The following is a 15297-nucleotide window of genomic DNA, read 5'->3' as shown; positions in this document are numbered from 1 at the left end:
TAAATATCCTATCAAATATTCTCATGCATACTTTAAATCGTATGGACACATTTACTGTTTGGGGCTGAGAGACAGCAACATAACAACAATATAATGACAATGTTAATGTATATATTGCTTTTTTAAATAAACAAGAGAGCCTCCAAAAGTTTATAAAAAATGTAAAACAGTTTATTGAAAATAAATGATACAGTGTATTTGAATTAGAAATGCGATTTTTTTTTTCAACATGCTTACAAATTCTCTATTTTCAGTCACAGGATACACAAACTGTCAACCACCGCGGGGAACATGAAGTTCCACTGAATTAATTTAAAACCCACGTAATAAACACCCACCTGAGATGTGACTCATCTTATTTGGGTTTAGATGCAGCTTTAAGTGGGGATTAGGTCGTAGAAAATGGCCAAAATGATCGAATTAACTTTATAATGTCCTTCATCGGAAAAACTATGCAGGTTGATATTTGCTGAGGTGTATCAAACAACATTTAGACACAACTTCATGATTACAGAGGATGTGTAGTTTTTACACTGGTTGTTGTGAACAAGCTGATCACATCTCTCCACACTGTGCGATGAGGATGGGGAGTTTGGGCTTGTTGTTTGGCCCCGTGGGGACATTCTGTTGGGAGGGAGAAGGAAAATTTCAGAACAACAAAGATCAATCATGTTAACACTACACCCAACTTCAGTAAATGTCAACAGTTGGATTTCAGTCACAGTTTGGATGTTTTGCTGTGAAATATTTGCGTTTTATACATCAGCATGGAGGTGGTAATATCCAGTACAGTGAAGACCGTCAAAAACGATAAACAGGCATTTATGATACATTCTGACATTCATGTGAGAGATGAGGAAAGATTCAGAGGACATAACAAATTGTGGCACTCCTTATGAAGATGAAAATATTTATATGAATTGTAAACAAATTAGCATTTTCAAATTTGTACTATTATGGTTGCGGGTGAGGGAGTGAGCCCCGGCCTCACTGTGGTTTGCTAAGTGATCTTGTCAGTGTACAAATCAGTTTAAAATGTCTGATTTATTCCTGGAATCATTTTAACAAACATATTACATAAACTAATATTCAAATGAGTATTTACCTCAATTTTTCTCACCATCAGCAAACCATCGACCACTTTTCCTGAAACAGTTGAGAACAAGACAATTAAACTCTGGCACATGGACAAATATATAATGCAGCTTTAAATGAATATGAATACAAAATGAATACTGTAGACTTACTCACCGAAAACAACATGCTTCCCATCTAACCAGTCACATTTAGTACAGGTAATGAAAAACTGACAGCCATTTGTTCCTGGACCACTGTTTGCCTGAGGAGCATTATATGGAAAGATTAAAGTCAGACTACTAAGAAATAAAGGCAGTTTTAAACATTAATTCCAGGTCTAATTCACTCTGAATGCATCAATCAAATCCTATTGTCTATAGAGATTGGGGCAGTCACGCCACTTTGAATGGATTAATCACACCCTAATTAACTTTGTATTTGTGCAGTACAATACAGGATATTCAACATGACTGTAGGAAACGCCTGTCTTGATTTGGCTGAAGTCAAAGTAAATAAACCCGTTCCTGATTCAGGAGTGTCCCTGTCTTTTAGATTACTCTGCATACATACCATGGACAGGAGACCAGGCGTAGAGTGCTTCATTCGGAAGTTTTCATCTGCAAAGGGACCCCTATAGATGCTGCAGATACCAGTGCCATCCCCCTTCACAAAAGACAAACAGTACATAAGACAGGACACAATGAAGAGGGCTGAACACGGCAACTGTTCTGATGTGCTGTAATTCAACACACTTCCCCCAGAGGGTGACAGAACAAAGTATTTTCCTCCAGCTCCTTCAAACATCACAACAGGGGTTCATATAGTTTAACCAGGAATGGCAGATAGTTTTATTGCGCTACTTGTGCAGTGTACTTGTGGTGTATTAATTTCCAATTCATCTTTTTACGTATTGTCTATTGTTTTTGTTTTTTTTCACTATTCCTAACTTAATGTCTGCTGTATGTTGGTTTGCCATGCAAGTAGACAGACAGAAAGATACTTTATTGTCATTGTAGGCATACAACGAAATTTGTTTGGCGACTCATAAAATCAGCAGCAGTAAATACTACATTGAGAGCAAAGCCAGTCTAGAGTCAAATTTTCTGTATATGCACAGATATTTGGCCAATTGGGCTGATTCCGATAGTTGAAGGGGTGTGTAAAAAGGTGGATGATGCATACAGAACATACTGTACCATCCACTGAAGCAACCTAGTATACATGCCTCAGGGTTTTGGTCTTAGTATGGAACATATAGAACCCATTACATTTTGGTGTAGATGTGGATTGAGGGCTTTAATTTTTTTTCAAATGTCTGAGCAACACTCTCTGCCACAAGATCATTTTTAAGCTACTCTGTTTTTAATTGTGTCACAAGAATAAGAAGATATGTTGCTCTGGTGTAAGATATGAGTGTTACAAGTTATTTCAGTTCAGTGTTGCATTTATCCAAACCATGCATGCAAACAAAGACAGATACCAAACATTACCCCTTGAATGATTCTGGGACATTTTCCGCCATGAACATTAATCAGGCAGCGGTTGAAGTGTGCATATACTTACATTTACAAAGTCCCCTCCTTGTATCATGAAACCTTTGATCACCCTGCCAACAAACAATTGAAAACATTGATTAAATTTAGCTTAAAGGCCCCATAATTTACACCTTTCTGGGATTTAATTTGACGTATTGGTACCCCTAAGATGATATATCAGTGGTTTAAAGTAAAAAAAAACTGCAGCAATGTGTATTTCAATGTCCTCTCTTCTGCCTCTCTCTGGAGCTGCAGACAGAACAGGCTGTTTTCTCCTGCCTCCTGAGCCCCAATCCTCTGATTGGCTGACTGCACTTTGAGTGACACGCGACCAGGCCTATCACCGGTCTCATTCTGGCGCATTTGACGATCTCTGGCTGTAAACACAGCTGAAAGTCACACTATGTTTGGCTACCACTATAAAAAATAAGCCACATAATTACAGTCGGTTACAACAGGATGTTGCTGTTACACCGTCCTTCATGTTTGTTCAAGTTGCTGTGTGTCGCGTTCAGGTGTGGAGGGGCCCCTCAGGACTACCAACAGGCTCTGAAATGTCATGTGTTTAATAATTGGAGTAGAGAGTTTGCTATGTTTGCACAATGTACAACATTAGGTGTATATAAAATACTAAGCCTGAATAAAAATCACATTCTTTCAAAAAAGAAGCAAGGTAAAAATCTTTTACTTAATGTGCTGTTATAGAAACAAACTTTAAATGAGTGCCTCTAGGAGAGGCTGTTTAAATACCAACTTCCAAAATCTCAAGAGGCGGTGGGTTTCTTGTTGAAGTGATTTTGAAATAACTTTATAAGTAACCCATTAACAATCCTTCCAACATCTGAGCTCAAGGTGAGCTTGACAAAAAAAACTTGTACCTGTGGAATGTGCAGCCTTTGTAACCAATAGGGACTCCATCCTTCCTGGGGTGCAGATGTTTGAGACAGAACAAATTGAAGTTAGCCATAAAGATAAAACACAGTGTATAGCATTACAAACTATAACCTTTCACCAAGTAGACCTTTCTATGTCTCATCAGTTTTGACAGTAAATGGGCCTCTGGTCAATCCATACACACCAGGCTGCAGGCCAAGGTACATGACGGCTGGCAGCCATCATTTTAAGGGTCCTTTTATACTGGAGCTGTCTGAGGTGTTCATGACAACACATTTGTGTTTCAAAGTCTACACACCACGAGGGAAGACTGCTGGCATGAGGAGCACTTGGTTCTGTTAAATGGTGACATATTCCTTTTATAATTGTCCTGCATGCTTATTGTCCTGCATGCAGGACAATAAACTTCCTTCTCTGGAGGTTTTGTACTCATGGCACAACAATTCCATCCCGGTTCTGGGGTCTGTACCATGAAGCGAGACAAGTGGGTGGGAGACTAAGTGGAGATAGCAAGCTGGTGGACTTTAAACTGAGAGAAATCACTGTGGCAACCAAAGACTATATATAGATAAGGATGACATGACAGCTCCTAAAGGTGAAGCCAAATCATCCTGATTTCCTCCTGGTGGCTGGCTGCAGTAGGAGTCATAAGCCCAGCCTCCTGTATTTTTGGATGGAACTTTCACCAAACTAAAAAAATCAAAAGTATGCATCAAACAAATTTTTCTCAAAAATGGTTTCTGTGATTTTATGTTATATTTTTTGCTGCTATAAAAACATCATGATTGACAGCTGTGACTGACTGGTCGTGGTAACATGGCTCCACATCCCAATCACTACTGCGCAATCTCTGGCTCCAAATGATGTCAAAAGCACAATATGTCCATATCCAGAATATTTTAGATTATATTATTAATATTATATTTAAATTTTTGTACAAACAGAGGAAGTGGACACGTGTCATTCATCTCTACAAAGTCTATGATGCCAACATTTGCAGCATGACTAACCTGCACCAGAGGTTTAATATTTGGAAACTATTTCAGAATTATCTACAGCTTCACAAAAAGAAAGAGTCACTTGATAACCACCTCTGTGATACCAGTTATTCAGGAAGGGTGATGTTAGGCTCAGTGAAGCCAAACAGCAGCAAACTGCTGCTTCTTTCATATGCACACATGTGGTGGAGCATGTAGAGGATGTGGCCGACAGAAACCTATTGTGGTAACCAGGTTTCTCCTAATGCATTAGCCTGATAAAGGGAACAGCTTCAAGTTTCAAATGTCAGATTGTTTCTTATTAAATGCTGGGATGAATGTGTAGGCCGTTTCCGCTGCAGTGTTTTGGTGAGCAGAGTGTTTTTGTACCATCAAAAAAGAAAACCCTTCACTGCCTTACCTGAATTCTCCAGTGCAGAACTGCCTGCAAGAGATGATGAAACTGTAAGTAACAACTCAGAAAACTCAGAGTCTATTCCATGACAGCAAATTACATGTGAATTGTCATGAAAATAAAAAACACCATCTTTCTCCTCACCGGAAATTCTCTGCCGTCTTTGGAACCACATCAGCAAACAGCTCGATCTTCATCCGTCCGACATCCTGATAAACAGTTAAAGAACACAAAATGAGATTTGTCATGAAGACAAAAACATCACACGTACAGACTGCACCTTCTTCTCTTGATAAGTAGAAAATCATTCCAGTCATTTTTTCATTTCTGTCTTTGTGTAAACATTGTACATATTTCAGTTCTCTGTACGTTTCGCTGAGAACATTAAGTTGACACTGTTTCATTTCAACAATACATGATAATGCAACCCGATAGTGATACAATTTCCCTGTGGTCAAAGCATGCATAATCAAAATATGTAAAACATTACTGGACATAATGCAGACGACTCACTGTAAAACAAGCAGCCATTACATTTCCCATCTTTGCTACGACGGCCATGCGGAATATGAAATATCCCAGGGACAAAATGACACACAGAGGCAGAGTAACATGGAACAAACATTTGATCTGCCGAGGGTTTTCTCTGGCTGGAGTGCAACATCCACCGAGGTCAGGCTTCTTAATGACCGGTAAGACAGCTTTTATCAAGTCAGGCAAACATAAATAGATTTACTGTCTCAGCTTGACTGATCCATCCTGTTGAACTACTTTTATTGTGATGCTGGAGTAAGAGTGTCGAATTTCAAAGATCACCTTTGAGACCAATTTGAAATTGAAATAAATACTAAGAAAGAAGGTTTTCAATTCAGAGTCGTGTAGAGAAGTTCAAAGGGCCGCATCTCCCACACGCACTTTGTCTTTTATGGACACTTAAAGGGGACATTGTATGCCCATTTTACCACAAGTTGATATGGTTCCTTGGGGTCTTAATGAAATGTCTGTAACATACTTTGGTCAAAATACCACAAGGATCATTTAAAACAGCACCCTTTTTACCCTGTCTAAAACAGCCCTCCACAGAGTGACCTGTTTTGAGTGCCTGTTCCTTTAAATGCTAATGAGCCAGCTCCCCCCTCCCCCCCATGATTTTAAACGATATAAATTACATATTTTATATGATATAAATTATCAAATATACATCCCATACTTTGTATTCCCCTTCTGTTGTCCTGGAGTTTTAATTTTTCCTTAGAGGAACCATAACAAAACGTGCAAGTGTTTTTTTCCCCAGAGTTTTTGGGTTGGTAGACATGCCAGATACCCACATTAACGTGTAGAAGAACTAACAAAGTGGAATTTGCATGATATGTCCCCTTTAATATGCACACCAAGGGCAAACATTCACTCAAAACGTACAACCATTACACATGCTTCACAACTTTAGCATGTGGATTATTATTACTATTACATAATTAATACGATATCCAGAGGCCAAGTATAGCTGGTTATAACCTCTGACTGAGGATTTCATTGAAAGGACAGCCAACCAGCTGTTTTTGTCACAGTCAGGTAGCAACCTCAGGCCTCCAACAAGCAGCACTTGATGCCATTTGTCATGTAATTGTATCGGGACGCAGCGCAAGCCCCAAACAACCCGGTAACAGGGTGTGGTTTGAACCAGCAAGCAGTGTATGGAGGAAGTGAATTTCTAACTGGGTTACCTGTCATTTGAAATACAAATAGGACATAGCAAGTGGTTGTCACCTGGGGCATATGGGAGGGAAAACAAGCAGGTTTCTCAAACACAACAAAAGGTGTGTCCAACCAGTTGTTAGCCTTTACAAATAGAAAGGTGGGACCATAAAGTACAAGTCTCCCTGACAGAACTCAGAGTCCTGCACTGACGAGACTTGACGAGCACACACAGGACTCTAAGCTGCATCACTGGACCAGAGTTGAGCATCTGTACGTCTACAGAGTCTCACTGGGCGACGATAACCCTGAGCAGAGGTATAGACTTCTTAGAGCTACACAATATTTTATTTCTTTCACCTTGTTGAATAAATGCTGCATACTTCAAATGGCAGAACGTGTTTTACCCGTCATCGATTTTAAAAGTAATGTGGACATGCACGATGAATGAGTCTATGGTTTTAACATTGTAAAATGTACATGAAATCCATTGTAGAGAAAGGGAAGTCAGAACTGATAGGCTATTTTTTCATTTTTTTGTGACTAAACAACATATTCCAGAACCAAACTGCAATTATTAAAAGCTAAATTTATTTATTTTACAGGGGGGAAAAAAAGTATAATTGCTAGTGAAAATCATGTGTTTTAAATAGGCCTTGCTGGGAAAACTGTGAAGTAGAATGAGATCAGTGTTGACAACGTTCTGGCTTTTCCTTACGCAGTAAAGTGGAATGTTAATATATACAATTAATCCTGATGCATTGCATGCATTTACCATCAAATGTTTCCTCTGACTGTTCAACGTTGGCTTATATCTCAATTTTGTTTAGACAAACTTTTATGAAAGTAACCTTTGCATGACAGAATATTCCTAACATGTACCTGCAAAATATGGATGTTTTATAACTGATAGGCTAAAGTTTCATAACCATTCAAAAGCAGATCTTTTAGTGTAAAGACTTTAAGAGCCTGGAATATGTATCAAGATTTTCTGCATATTTTGTGGAGTATCAAATTCCACTGATATGTAGCAGAGGCAGGCCACCTCACCTGAAAAAAATATCACTGCATCATAAAATATATATGTATTTATAAAATATGACATAAAGCAGGAGCGGAAGAGAGCAGGGGCACCTCTTCACACAGCAACAACCATTTTCATTTGTGGGACTCATTAAGGCCAACAAACCTGAGGAAGATTTTTACTGCTCAGAGTTTGTTCTTCTACAGCTTGAGAAACAAAAGTGAGAGTCTTACTTTTTCAGCCTCATTTTAGTTTCTATTTTGTCATTATTTGCTTCTAAAATTCAGGGAGACTTATGACCCTTAGTTTCAAGTCTCAAGTCCAAATGGGTGTGTGTGTGTGTGTGTGTGTGTGTGTGTGTGTGTGTGTGTGTGTGTGTGTGTGTGTGTGTGGGGGGGGGGGATCCTTTCACTTCACTCCTTCAGTTATTTACATCACATTCTACATTTCGGCATCAGATTGGCTCCATGTTGCAAAAAAAAGAAGAAAGAATTCATTAAAATAAATATGAAGTTTAAAATGAATCACATGTTTGTCTCCCGAGCTGTAGAAGAGCTAACTTAATTTGTGCAGTAAAGTTTTCCTCTGGGAGATAATGGCTATATTGATTATGAGACTAGATGCATATAGATGCTGATTTCTTGGCTGAAAACTTTTTTTCTGTGGAAACTTACTACCTAATCATCCATACCGTCCCTGCATGACCCGCTAAAGTGTGTTCCACATTCCAAAGCCACACCCTTCTTGTTGTTTTTGAATTATTGACCATATCCAATCTTATCTTGTCTTTCACAGCTTTTCCTGGAGCATCTTCTCACTGAACTGAGCACTGTCACGATAACTTCAATGTTGCCGGACATTCCAGTGTTTCTTGAAACTAGCAACAACTTCAAAATGCTAGCCATCTTCGAGAGATGGGACGAGACGTCTGGCCATCATATAGACAACACTGGGAAGAGCCTGTTACTTATGCTTTCCAAGTTTGGAATGGACACAGTGGTCTTTCTCCTATGCTCCGGGAAGCTGTATACCTCCTTCTTAAACATGTGCAGCCTGTCCATCGTCCTCGGTGACCTGACGATGGTGCTCTACATGACAGCTGCGTGGTTACTCGGGCCTGAGAGTTCTCCTGTGTCACTTTGCTACTTTTTGGCTCACATCTCAGCAGCATTTAAAGCACTGCCCATGCCCATGATTGCCATGGGTATAATTGACTACTCGATTGAAGATACCCGCCTGGCCAATAAGAGCACCTTTTGCAAATTCCTCAGGAACGTGGTGCTGACATTGCTGGTGTGGATGCTTGCTGTTATTTACTCCGTTGCTTCTACAAAAACTGAGCTGATGCAACTGGTTTATGCGACAGGGATAAAGTCTTTGGCGTGTGAAGTAAAGGAGTCCACATTTATGACCTACTTCATTTTGGGGCTTTTCTCTGCAGTAATTTTGATGATGCTGCCCTTTTCAACAAGCATTCCCATGTGGGTGAGGGAGGCTGACAGGTTGTTTAAATCGAGGGAAGAACCAGAGAACCAGAGGAGCGACTTGTTCACTTCAACCCCATCCACAGAGACAAAAAGCAGTAAGGAAAATGATCTGGGGGAGAGCAACTGGCTACGGCCGCCTCTGTCGCTCAGTCTAACTCTTGGCTTTGCTTTAGTTTGGATGCCTTTTCTCACAGTGTCTGCGGCTTGTCTGGCCTTTGGCTTTGCAGTGCCTGCCTACATCAGTGTTAACCTATTTTGGCTCGAGTGCACCAAAAGCTTACTGGTGGGAGTGGTGTTCTGGGTAAAGAGCAAGTCACTTGGGCCATACAGCAATCTACCTAAAAATGTATGCGTATGGCATGTTTTCTGGCATTTGAGTAAAGGAACATGGCAGCAGCAGCTCCCTACAGGTGTGTTTAATCCATCAAAAGGGAAGACAAACCCTTTTTTCTACATCTGACATTAAATGTTCCACAATAAACTTTTTACATCACAGAACTGACAGCAGAAGTGAAAACCATGAGATAGGGAAGCTAATTAAGACTTGTCTGTGTACAACTACAAATTGTTTGCATATGTGAGTGTGGTGATAATGAAAACTCCATTTACCATATATAGAGATAGATAATTAACCCTGCCATGATTTAGGACCTACACTTCAGCCGGCCACCTTAAAAGCTTTTGGAAAGCAGTGTGGTCATCCAACTTTTTAGCACCTGGACGAGTTTCCCGAATTAAGCATGAAATGAGTGTAGTTGACAAAATAAACTTTTGAGGAGCAAACATTTGTAAATATTTACAGAAATCACTATAAATTTTATATTCTCTAACTTTGTATATGTTTATATGTTTGCACAGCTCTAAAGCTGATTTATTATCTAAAGGTGATTTTATACTTTTAGGGAAATGTTATGTTAATGATATGTTATGATGACCTCCTTAAACTGGCATGTCTAAATAAAAACATTCTGAAACACAGTTCTTAATTGTTCTTTCACTAAATCATGTGTATTTTGCTACCCTTTGTCACACTAAGCCAAATCTTCACCAATTCAAAAAGGTTGAATGTTCATTTCGGCCCTCGATGAAGACAGTGAGTTATAATCAAAAAGCTGCAGGACCTTGTGATGGAACTGTTTTCTCAGCTGCTGTCTAGGAGGTCGAGAATGAACTTTAAAGACGAATGGGCTGCAAAGTTTCCGAGACATGCTTAGATATCTTATAATCTAACAACTCCATGACAACTCCCTCTGCTAGGGCGCTATGAAGACCATCATTTACCCCTGAACCCCGACATTCAACGGGTACAACAACAAGCGGAGAAAGCAGAATCGCGGGCTGACCAGCGCGGAGAAATGCACGTCCCGCGTGAACAGCCAGGCGGCTGCGCGCTTGAGAACGGCGCTTCCGCGTCCGGTGTAAACCCGGCGTAACGAGTGTGGGGGCTCTGTGTGTTTGTGCCAGTGTTACAGTAGTGCTGAACACTGCGGAAGTCTTCACACTGCTGGTTGTGTGGCGTTGACACAAATTCCAGCTCACGCACGGGATAGTGAGCGGTTGCGCCCCGAGCAACTGCTGCAGCCTCCCAGTCCCAACGATCCACACAAATGCCACATGTGAGTGAATCGCGGGCTGACCAGCGGAGAAATGCTCGTCCCGTGTGAACAGCCAGGCGGCTGCGTGCTTGAGAACGGTGCTGCGCTGCGCTTCCGCGTCCGGTGTAAACCCGGTGTAACGAGTGTGGGGGGGCGGGGGGGATGAGGTGGGGGGTGGGCCAAGGCCATGTAGGGAGGACTTCAGTGTATTGTGACGACACAATACACAGGAAGCTCATTCGAGTCACTCAAGCATGACGTTTCTGACTTAGAGGAACCATAACAAAACGCTGCGAGTGTTTTTTTCCAGAGTTTTGGGGTTGGTAGACATGCCAGATACCCACATTAACGTGTAGAAGCACTAACAAAGTGGAATTTTCATGATATGTCCCCTTTAATGGATTGGATCCGATTGGCCAAACCACCTCCAGGTGGGGGGGATCAAGGACTCATGGTGGCCACATTGAACACAAGTGTAATTACAATTGCCTTGTCAATCCATATACACCAACAACGTCATTGGAATCACATGTGACTGTTCCAAATTAGCGACGGTAGCAGCAGCCAATCAAAAGCAAGCTATCACAATAACACAGTGTCACAGATGGTTATCGTCTACTCTATTTTTTCTGTTTTCAAAGGTATGTCAACAAACCTTTAACAACATAAGACTATTGACTTGCACAAACCAAATTGGAACACAATGTGTCAAACCAAATGTGATAACAACTGTGAACTGGTTTGCCTTCAACTTTTAACCTGTGAATACCTGAGGATGTTTTGGTACAGCTCCACCTTGAACTATGTGTCAGCAGAGGAGAGACAATTGAACAAGGTGGGCATAGGCCAGACAAAAAAGAAAGGCGTAAGGACTACTCCCACATCCAGCAATGGCTATTTTGATCCCCCCCCCACCCTTCTCCTAAGAGACTGAAAAGTGTACAGACAAGAACACCAGATTCCCGATTTTTTCACTAAAGTTATGCACTTTATCTAGCTGGTCGCTGCTGCTGGTACTAGTGTCATACACATTACATGTGTTGAGGTTTTATTTATTTTGTATTATATATTTTAACATTGGTTTAGGATTTATTATTTTAAGGTCTCATATTTTATTAATGTTCTTTATACTCTGATGTATTTTAAGTGAGTGTATTGCATTTTCCTCTTGTCTTTGTTTGGGTGAGCTCGCCAAGTCAAATTCCAAATCAACTTTGTTAATATGGCCGTTGCATTTTAAATCTGAATCTGAATGTGTTTTTTTTAGAACTTTACCTCAATCTATTACTGAATTCTACTCAAAAATATTTCATGGTAAAAAAAAATATTTTGATGTGAAACCAGTCAGGGACTTTACCAGAACTGTCAGGGCGGAAAAGATAGCCTGAAGCTTTAAAAGAAAAAATAATACATACTGGAAGTAGCAGCGCCAAGAAAAGACAAACTAAACAAAGTCTGTGTCATGCACAGAAGATTAAAATATAGCTATTTTCAGAAAATGAACTCCAGAAAATGTCAGATTAATGTGTCCAGATATAATCCTCACATGAGGAACGCAGCAAAAGATTGTCCAAGTCAGACAAGATCTCGAGAGCAATCGATACCTGGGTAGAGCATGAAGAAGGAAGTGATGTATAAATCCCACCTCTTTTTCATTCCAAGATATTTGTATCAAATCCATGACGTTTCTGAGGTCTGGTTATAAAGTTTCTGCTTTTGCACAGTGAACATTACAACACACAGGAGAAAGACTCATCAAACAAGAGAAGTCAAAGACGAGAATCCAATGGAGGAGATGACTGCTGCTTTTATTTTATATGTATACAAGTATAGATAAACATAAATGGTGGGGAGAAGGGCCAGTATAGGTTTGATGATTATCTACTTTCTTATTTAAAAAATGTGAAAGATTGCGAATAAGTTCAGATTTGTGCATAGGGCCGGTCAATAAGGCCTAAAATCATACAGATGTTCATATCAGTCAATACTAATAATTATCACTATAAATGTCAAATTATTATTTCGTATACATTTAAAGATATTTACTCCTGAGTGAAGCCTGTGGCTTTAAACTGTTGTTTTAGTAGAAAATGACAAAAACTTGATAAAAAGGGACCTCAGTTGTGTTTTACCTCCTAACTAAGTATTTTATAACTGCATGTTAGACTTTGGTTAAACTATTATATGATTGAAATTATGTTGAGATAATTATTGATATTGTTTTGCCCTAGTTGTGCATTAATGACTTTAAAGAGTGAATTTCTCTAATGCGAGTGAAGTATCAGGTCAGTTCAGGTTTATTTAGCTTCAGAAGAAATTTGTAATTCCCCAAAAAAACAAATGCTTCCAGTCACGTGTTGTGTTCATGGACAGGGGCCTCAAGAAAAGTCATTTCCCTTGATTCATCTATATATCTATATATAGATATATATATAGATATATATATATATATAAAAGATAGTTCCTTCTGCTGTAAAAGTTATTTAAATGTTATTGTGATAGCAGCCTGGGTGATGTTCTATGTTTAGCTGCATAGGGACCGCCATGAACGTACTGTAGCCTTAACATAACTATCATCCTATTTGATTAAACACATAATCGTGCGACAATATTCAACTTACTCAAAACAATAACCTCCAGTTCAGTAATGGCCAATGCTACAATATAAACACCACACTATGAGCAGCTGATGGAGAAGTAAACGATGCGTCGCTATATAGCAGATACATGTTTTTAAATGGAGAGGTTTAAATCCCACTAAGGTAGTGTATAGCTTTGAACCGGAACGACTCATCACGGTGAGAATGAGAGACGTTGACGCAACGTTAGCTTGATGCTAAAGTAACAGTTCCTCCACTCACCTGCCCTCCGATGGTGAGGTCGAAGAACACGATGGGGTTATTAGGGTTCGTTGGTTGAACAGTCATGTTGAGGATTCTCTCGCTTCCGAACACTTAACTAGTACACAGGTTGACTCAGTGCACGCGACTTATTTGAACATCTAGCATATGCGCCAGTTAGACACTACGGCGGCTCGGGAGAGACATTTTACGGTTCGCGATTGGGACAAAAATGTGCAATCGCCGAAAAGGCGCTATTTTAAAAAGCTTACACGAGGGAGCCGCCTGGTGGCCAACTACAAGCAGAGACCAAAATCTGCCATTTTAAATTCTACACACTTTTTAAAAGGTCACTACTACTACCCATATTTAAAAAGAATGATGGAATTGGAATATTTACAGCTGTTCTACCTCTATGTATGTTGACACACAGCAAATAATAGTAATCTGGCTTTAGATTAAACCATTTCCAAAGCAATATTATACTTTATATACATTTTTTCAACTTAGATTTAACCTCTCTAATAGTGATTCTATCTAATGACTGCTATAAGAGTATCATTACAATTTTCATTTTAACAACTAGCTTGAATACGATGGTTACACAACTTCTGGTGTCTTTCTCCCTCCTACTTCCCCCACTCTTCAAACCCACCTCTCCTCTCTCCATTTTTCTCCTCTCATCCTAACCAGCCAAGGCAGATAGCTCTGGTCTGGTTCTGCTAAAAGTTTCCTCCTGTTAAGTGTTTTTTTTCCTCTCCAATCACCAAGTAGCTTGTTGTTGTAACTGTTGGGTTTCTCTGTCATTTGTAAGGTCTCAACCTAACTATGTAAGGTGTCTGAGGATAATATATGTTGTGATATGGCGCTATACAAATACATTGAATTGAATGAATAGTACACTTTAAAGAGGCTGCTATTGCACTTCCACTTGTGTTGGACACTATGGACCTCTTTCAACTAATACAGTCTACATCCGTCCAGTATTACTGTCAAGTGCCATGTATAACATCTAGGACAGACGTCAAGGTTTTTGTTAAGGGTTTTATTTCCACAATAAAATGTAATGTTACAATTTAACATAATGTAAAGGTGGCTTCACAAAAAATAACAAATGGCAATGTGACTACAAAGATTTGTCAAAGCTGTACTAAAGCACGATGATCAAAAAAAAGACATCGAACAACAATGATTTTTTGCTGTTAATGGGCTAATGGGTCAGCAGGGCGATAAACCTAGCAAAAGCAAAAAAAAGCCTCAAAGAAAACACAGGTCTATGTGAAGTAATATGGCTTCTTGACATTGACGCCATATTCTGAGAGGGCAGGACTCAGGTCTTCCATGGTCAGAGTGTACTTCTTATCCTGAACAGGGAGAGGACAAAAGATGACAACACCATGAATAGAAAAAAGATACAACTGTCACCATCTTTAACCAACACTCCCCTTTTCTCACAGACAACACTGCATTGTACACAAAATTGTGTGGAGGGATCACACTTAAAGGGCATGTTAAAAATGAGAGAAACACAGACCTTTGTCTTATTCCTTGAGCTTCCTGAGGCAGTTCCCTTCATTTTACAGTATTGCAGTGCATCATTGGCAATGTCTGAGATAAACTTCTGAGAGGCAAGGGAGATCAGTCGGATTCTGCAGAGATGGGGGAAAAAAATTAGCTGTGGTTTTTCCTTTTCATACATCAGGCATTGTGTCTAATATCTAGTGTGGGAAAAAACAAGGCAGTCAGACCAAGAAATCA

The 15297-nt window shown here is 39.7% G+C and overlaps 3 protein-coding genes and 1 long non-coding RNA gene across 5 annotated transcripts in view; 2 read left to right on the top strand and 2 right to left on the bottom strand.

Moving 5' to 3' along the window:
* Positions 1-146: 146 nt before the first annotated feature.
* ppih (peptidylprolyl isomerase H (cyclophilin H)) lies at positions 147-13752 on the bottom strand. The gene is made up of 9 exons (XM_034590866.1): positions 13561-13752; positions 5043-5107; positions 4905-4928; positions 3491-3535; positions 2641-2683; positions 1648-1740; positions 1252-1339; positions 1106-1146; positions 147-624 (listed from the first exon to the last, which is right to left on the bottom strand). Exons 1-9 carry the CDS (start codon positions 13624-13626, stop codon positions 556-558), a joined length of 534 nt encoding a protein of 177 aa, XP_034446757.1. The 5' UTR covers positions 13627-13752; the 3' UTR covers positions 147-555.
* Positions 6312-10212, top strand: si:dkeyp-100a1.6 (probable G-protein coupled receptor 160). Of its 2 annotated transcripts, XM_034590862.1 has the most exons (3): positions 6312-6908; positions 8408-9586; positions 9635-10212. In XM_034590862.1, the coding sequence occupies exon 2, from the start codon at positions 8464-8466 to the stop codon at positions 9562-9564; it is 1101 nt and encodes a 366-aa protein (XP_034446753.1). In that variant the 5' UTR covers positions 6312-6908; positions 8408-8463; the 3' UTR covers positions 9565-9586; positions 9635-10212. The 2 variants fall into 2 exon arrangements, with proteins under 2 accessions (XP_034446753.1, XP_034446752.1); XM_034590861.1 differs by having other exon boundaries at positions 6314-6908; positions 8408-9659.
* Positions 6947-15297, top strand: part of LOC117764792 — a 22768-nt gene continuing 14417 nt past the window's right edge. The window contains exons 1-2 of the long non-coding RNA XR_004614442.1: positions 6947-6956; positions 7279-7284. This is a non-coding gene — a long non-coding RNA (uncharacterized LOC117764792). The remainder of the gene's footprint in view (positions 6957-7278; positions 7285-15297) is intronic.
* taf10 (TAF10 RNA polymerase II, TATA box binding protein (TBP)-associated factor) overlaps positions 14566-15297 on the bottom strand; it is a 3964-nt gene continuing 3232 nt past the window's right edge. Inside the window, exons 4-5 of the mRNA XM_034590865.1 lie at positions 15074-15188; positions 14566-14903 (exon numbers count right to left, since the gene is read on the bottom strand). Of these exons, the coding sequence (XP_034446756.1) occupies positions 14814-14903; positions 15074-15188 (205 nt within the window). The 3' untranslated portion in view covers positions 14566-14813. The remainder of the gene's footprint in view (positions 14904-15073; positions 15189-15297) is intronic.

Source organism: Hippoglossus hippoglossus, chromosome 7, assembly GCF_009819705.1.
Source record: "Hippoglossus hippoglossus isolate fHipHip1 chromosome 7, fHipHip1.pri, whole genome shotgun sequence".
In the NCBI taxonomy this organism is placed as follows: Eukaryota; Metazoa; Chordata; class Actinopteri; order Pleuronectiformes; family Pleuronectidae; genus Hippoglossus; species Hippoglossus hippoglossus.
Note: the sequence above shows the minus strand (reverse complement) of the source record. Positions and strands in the feature narration are given on the sequence as shown.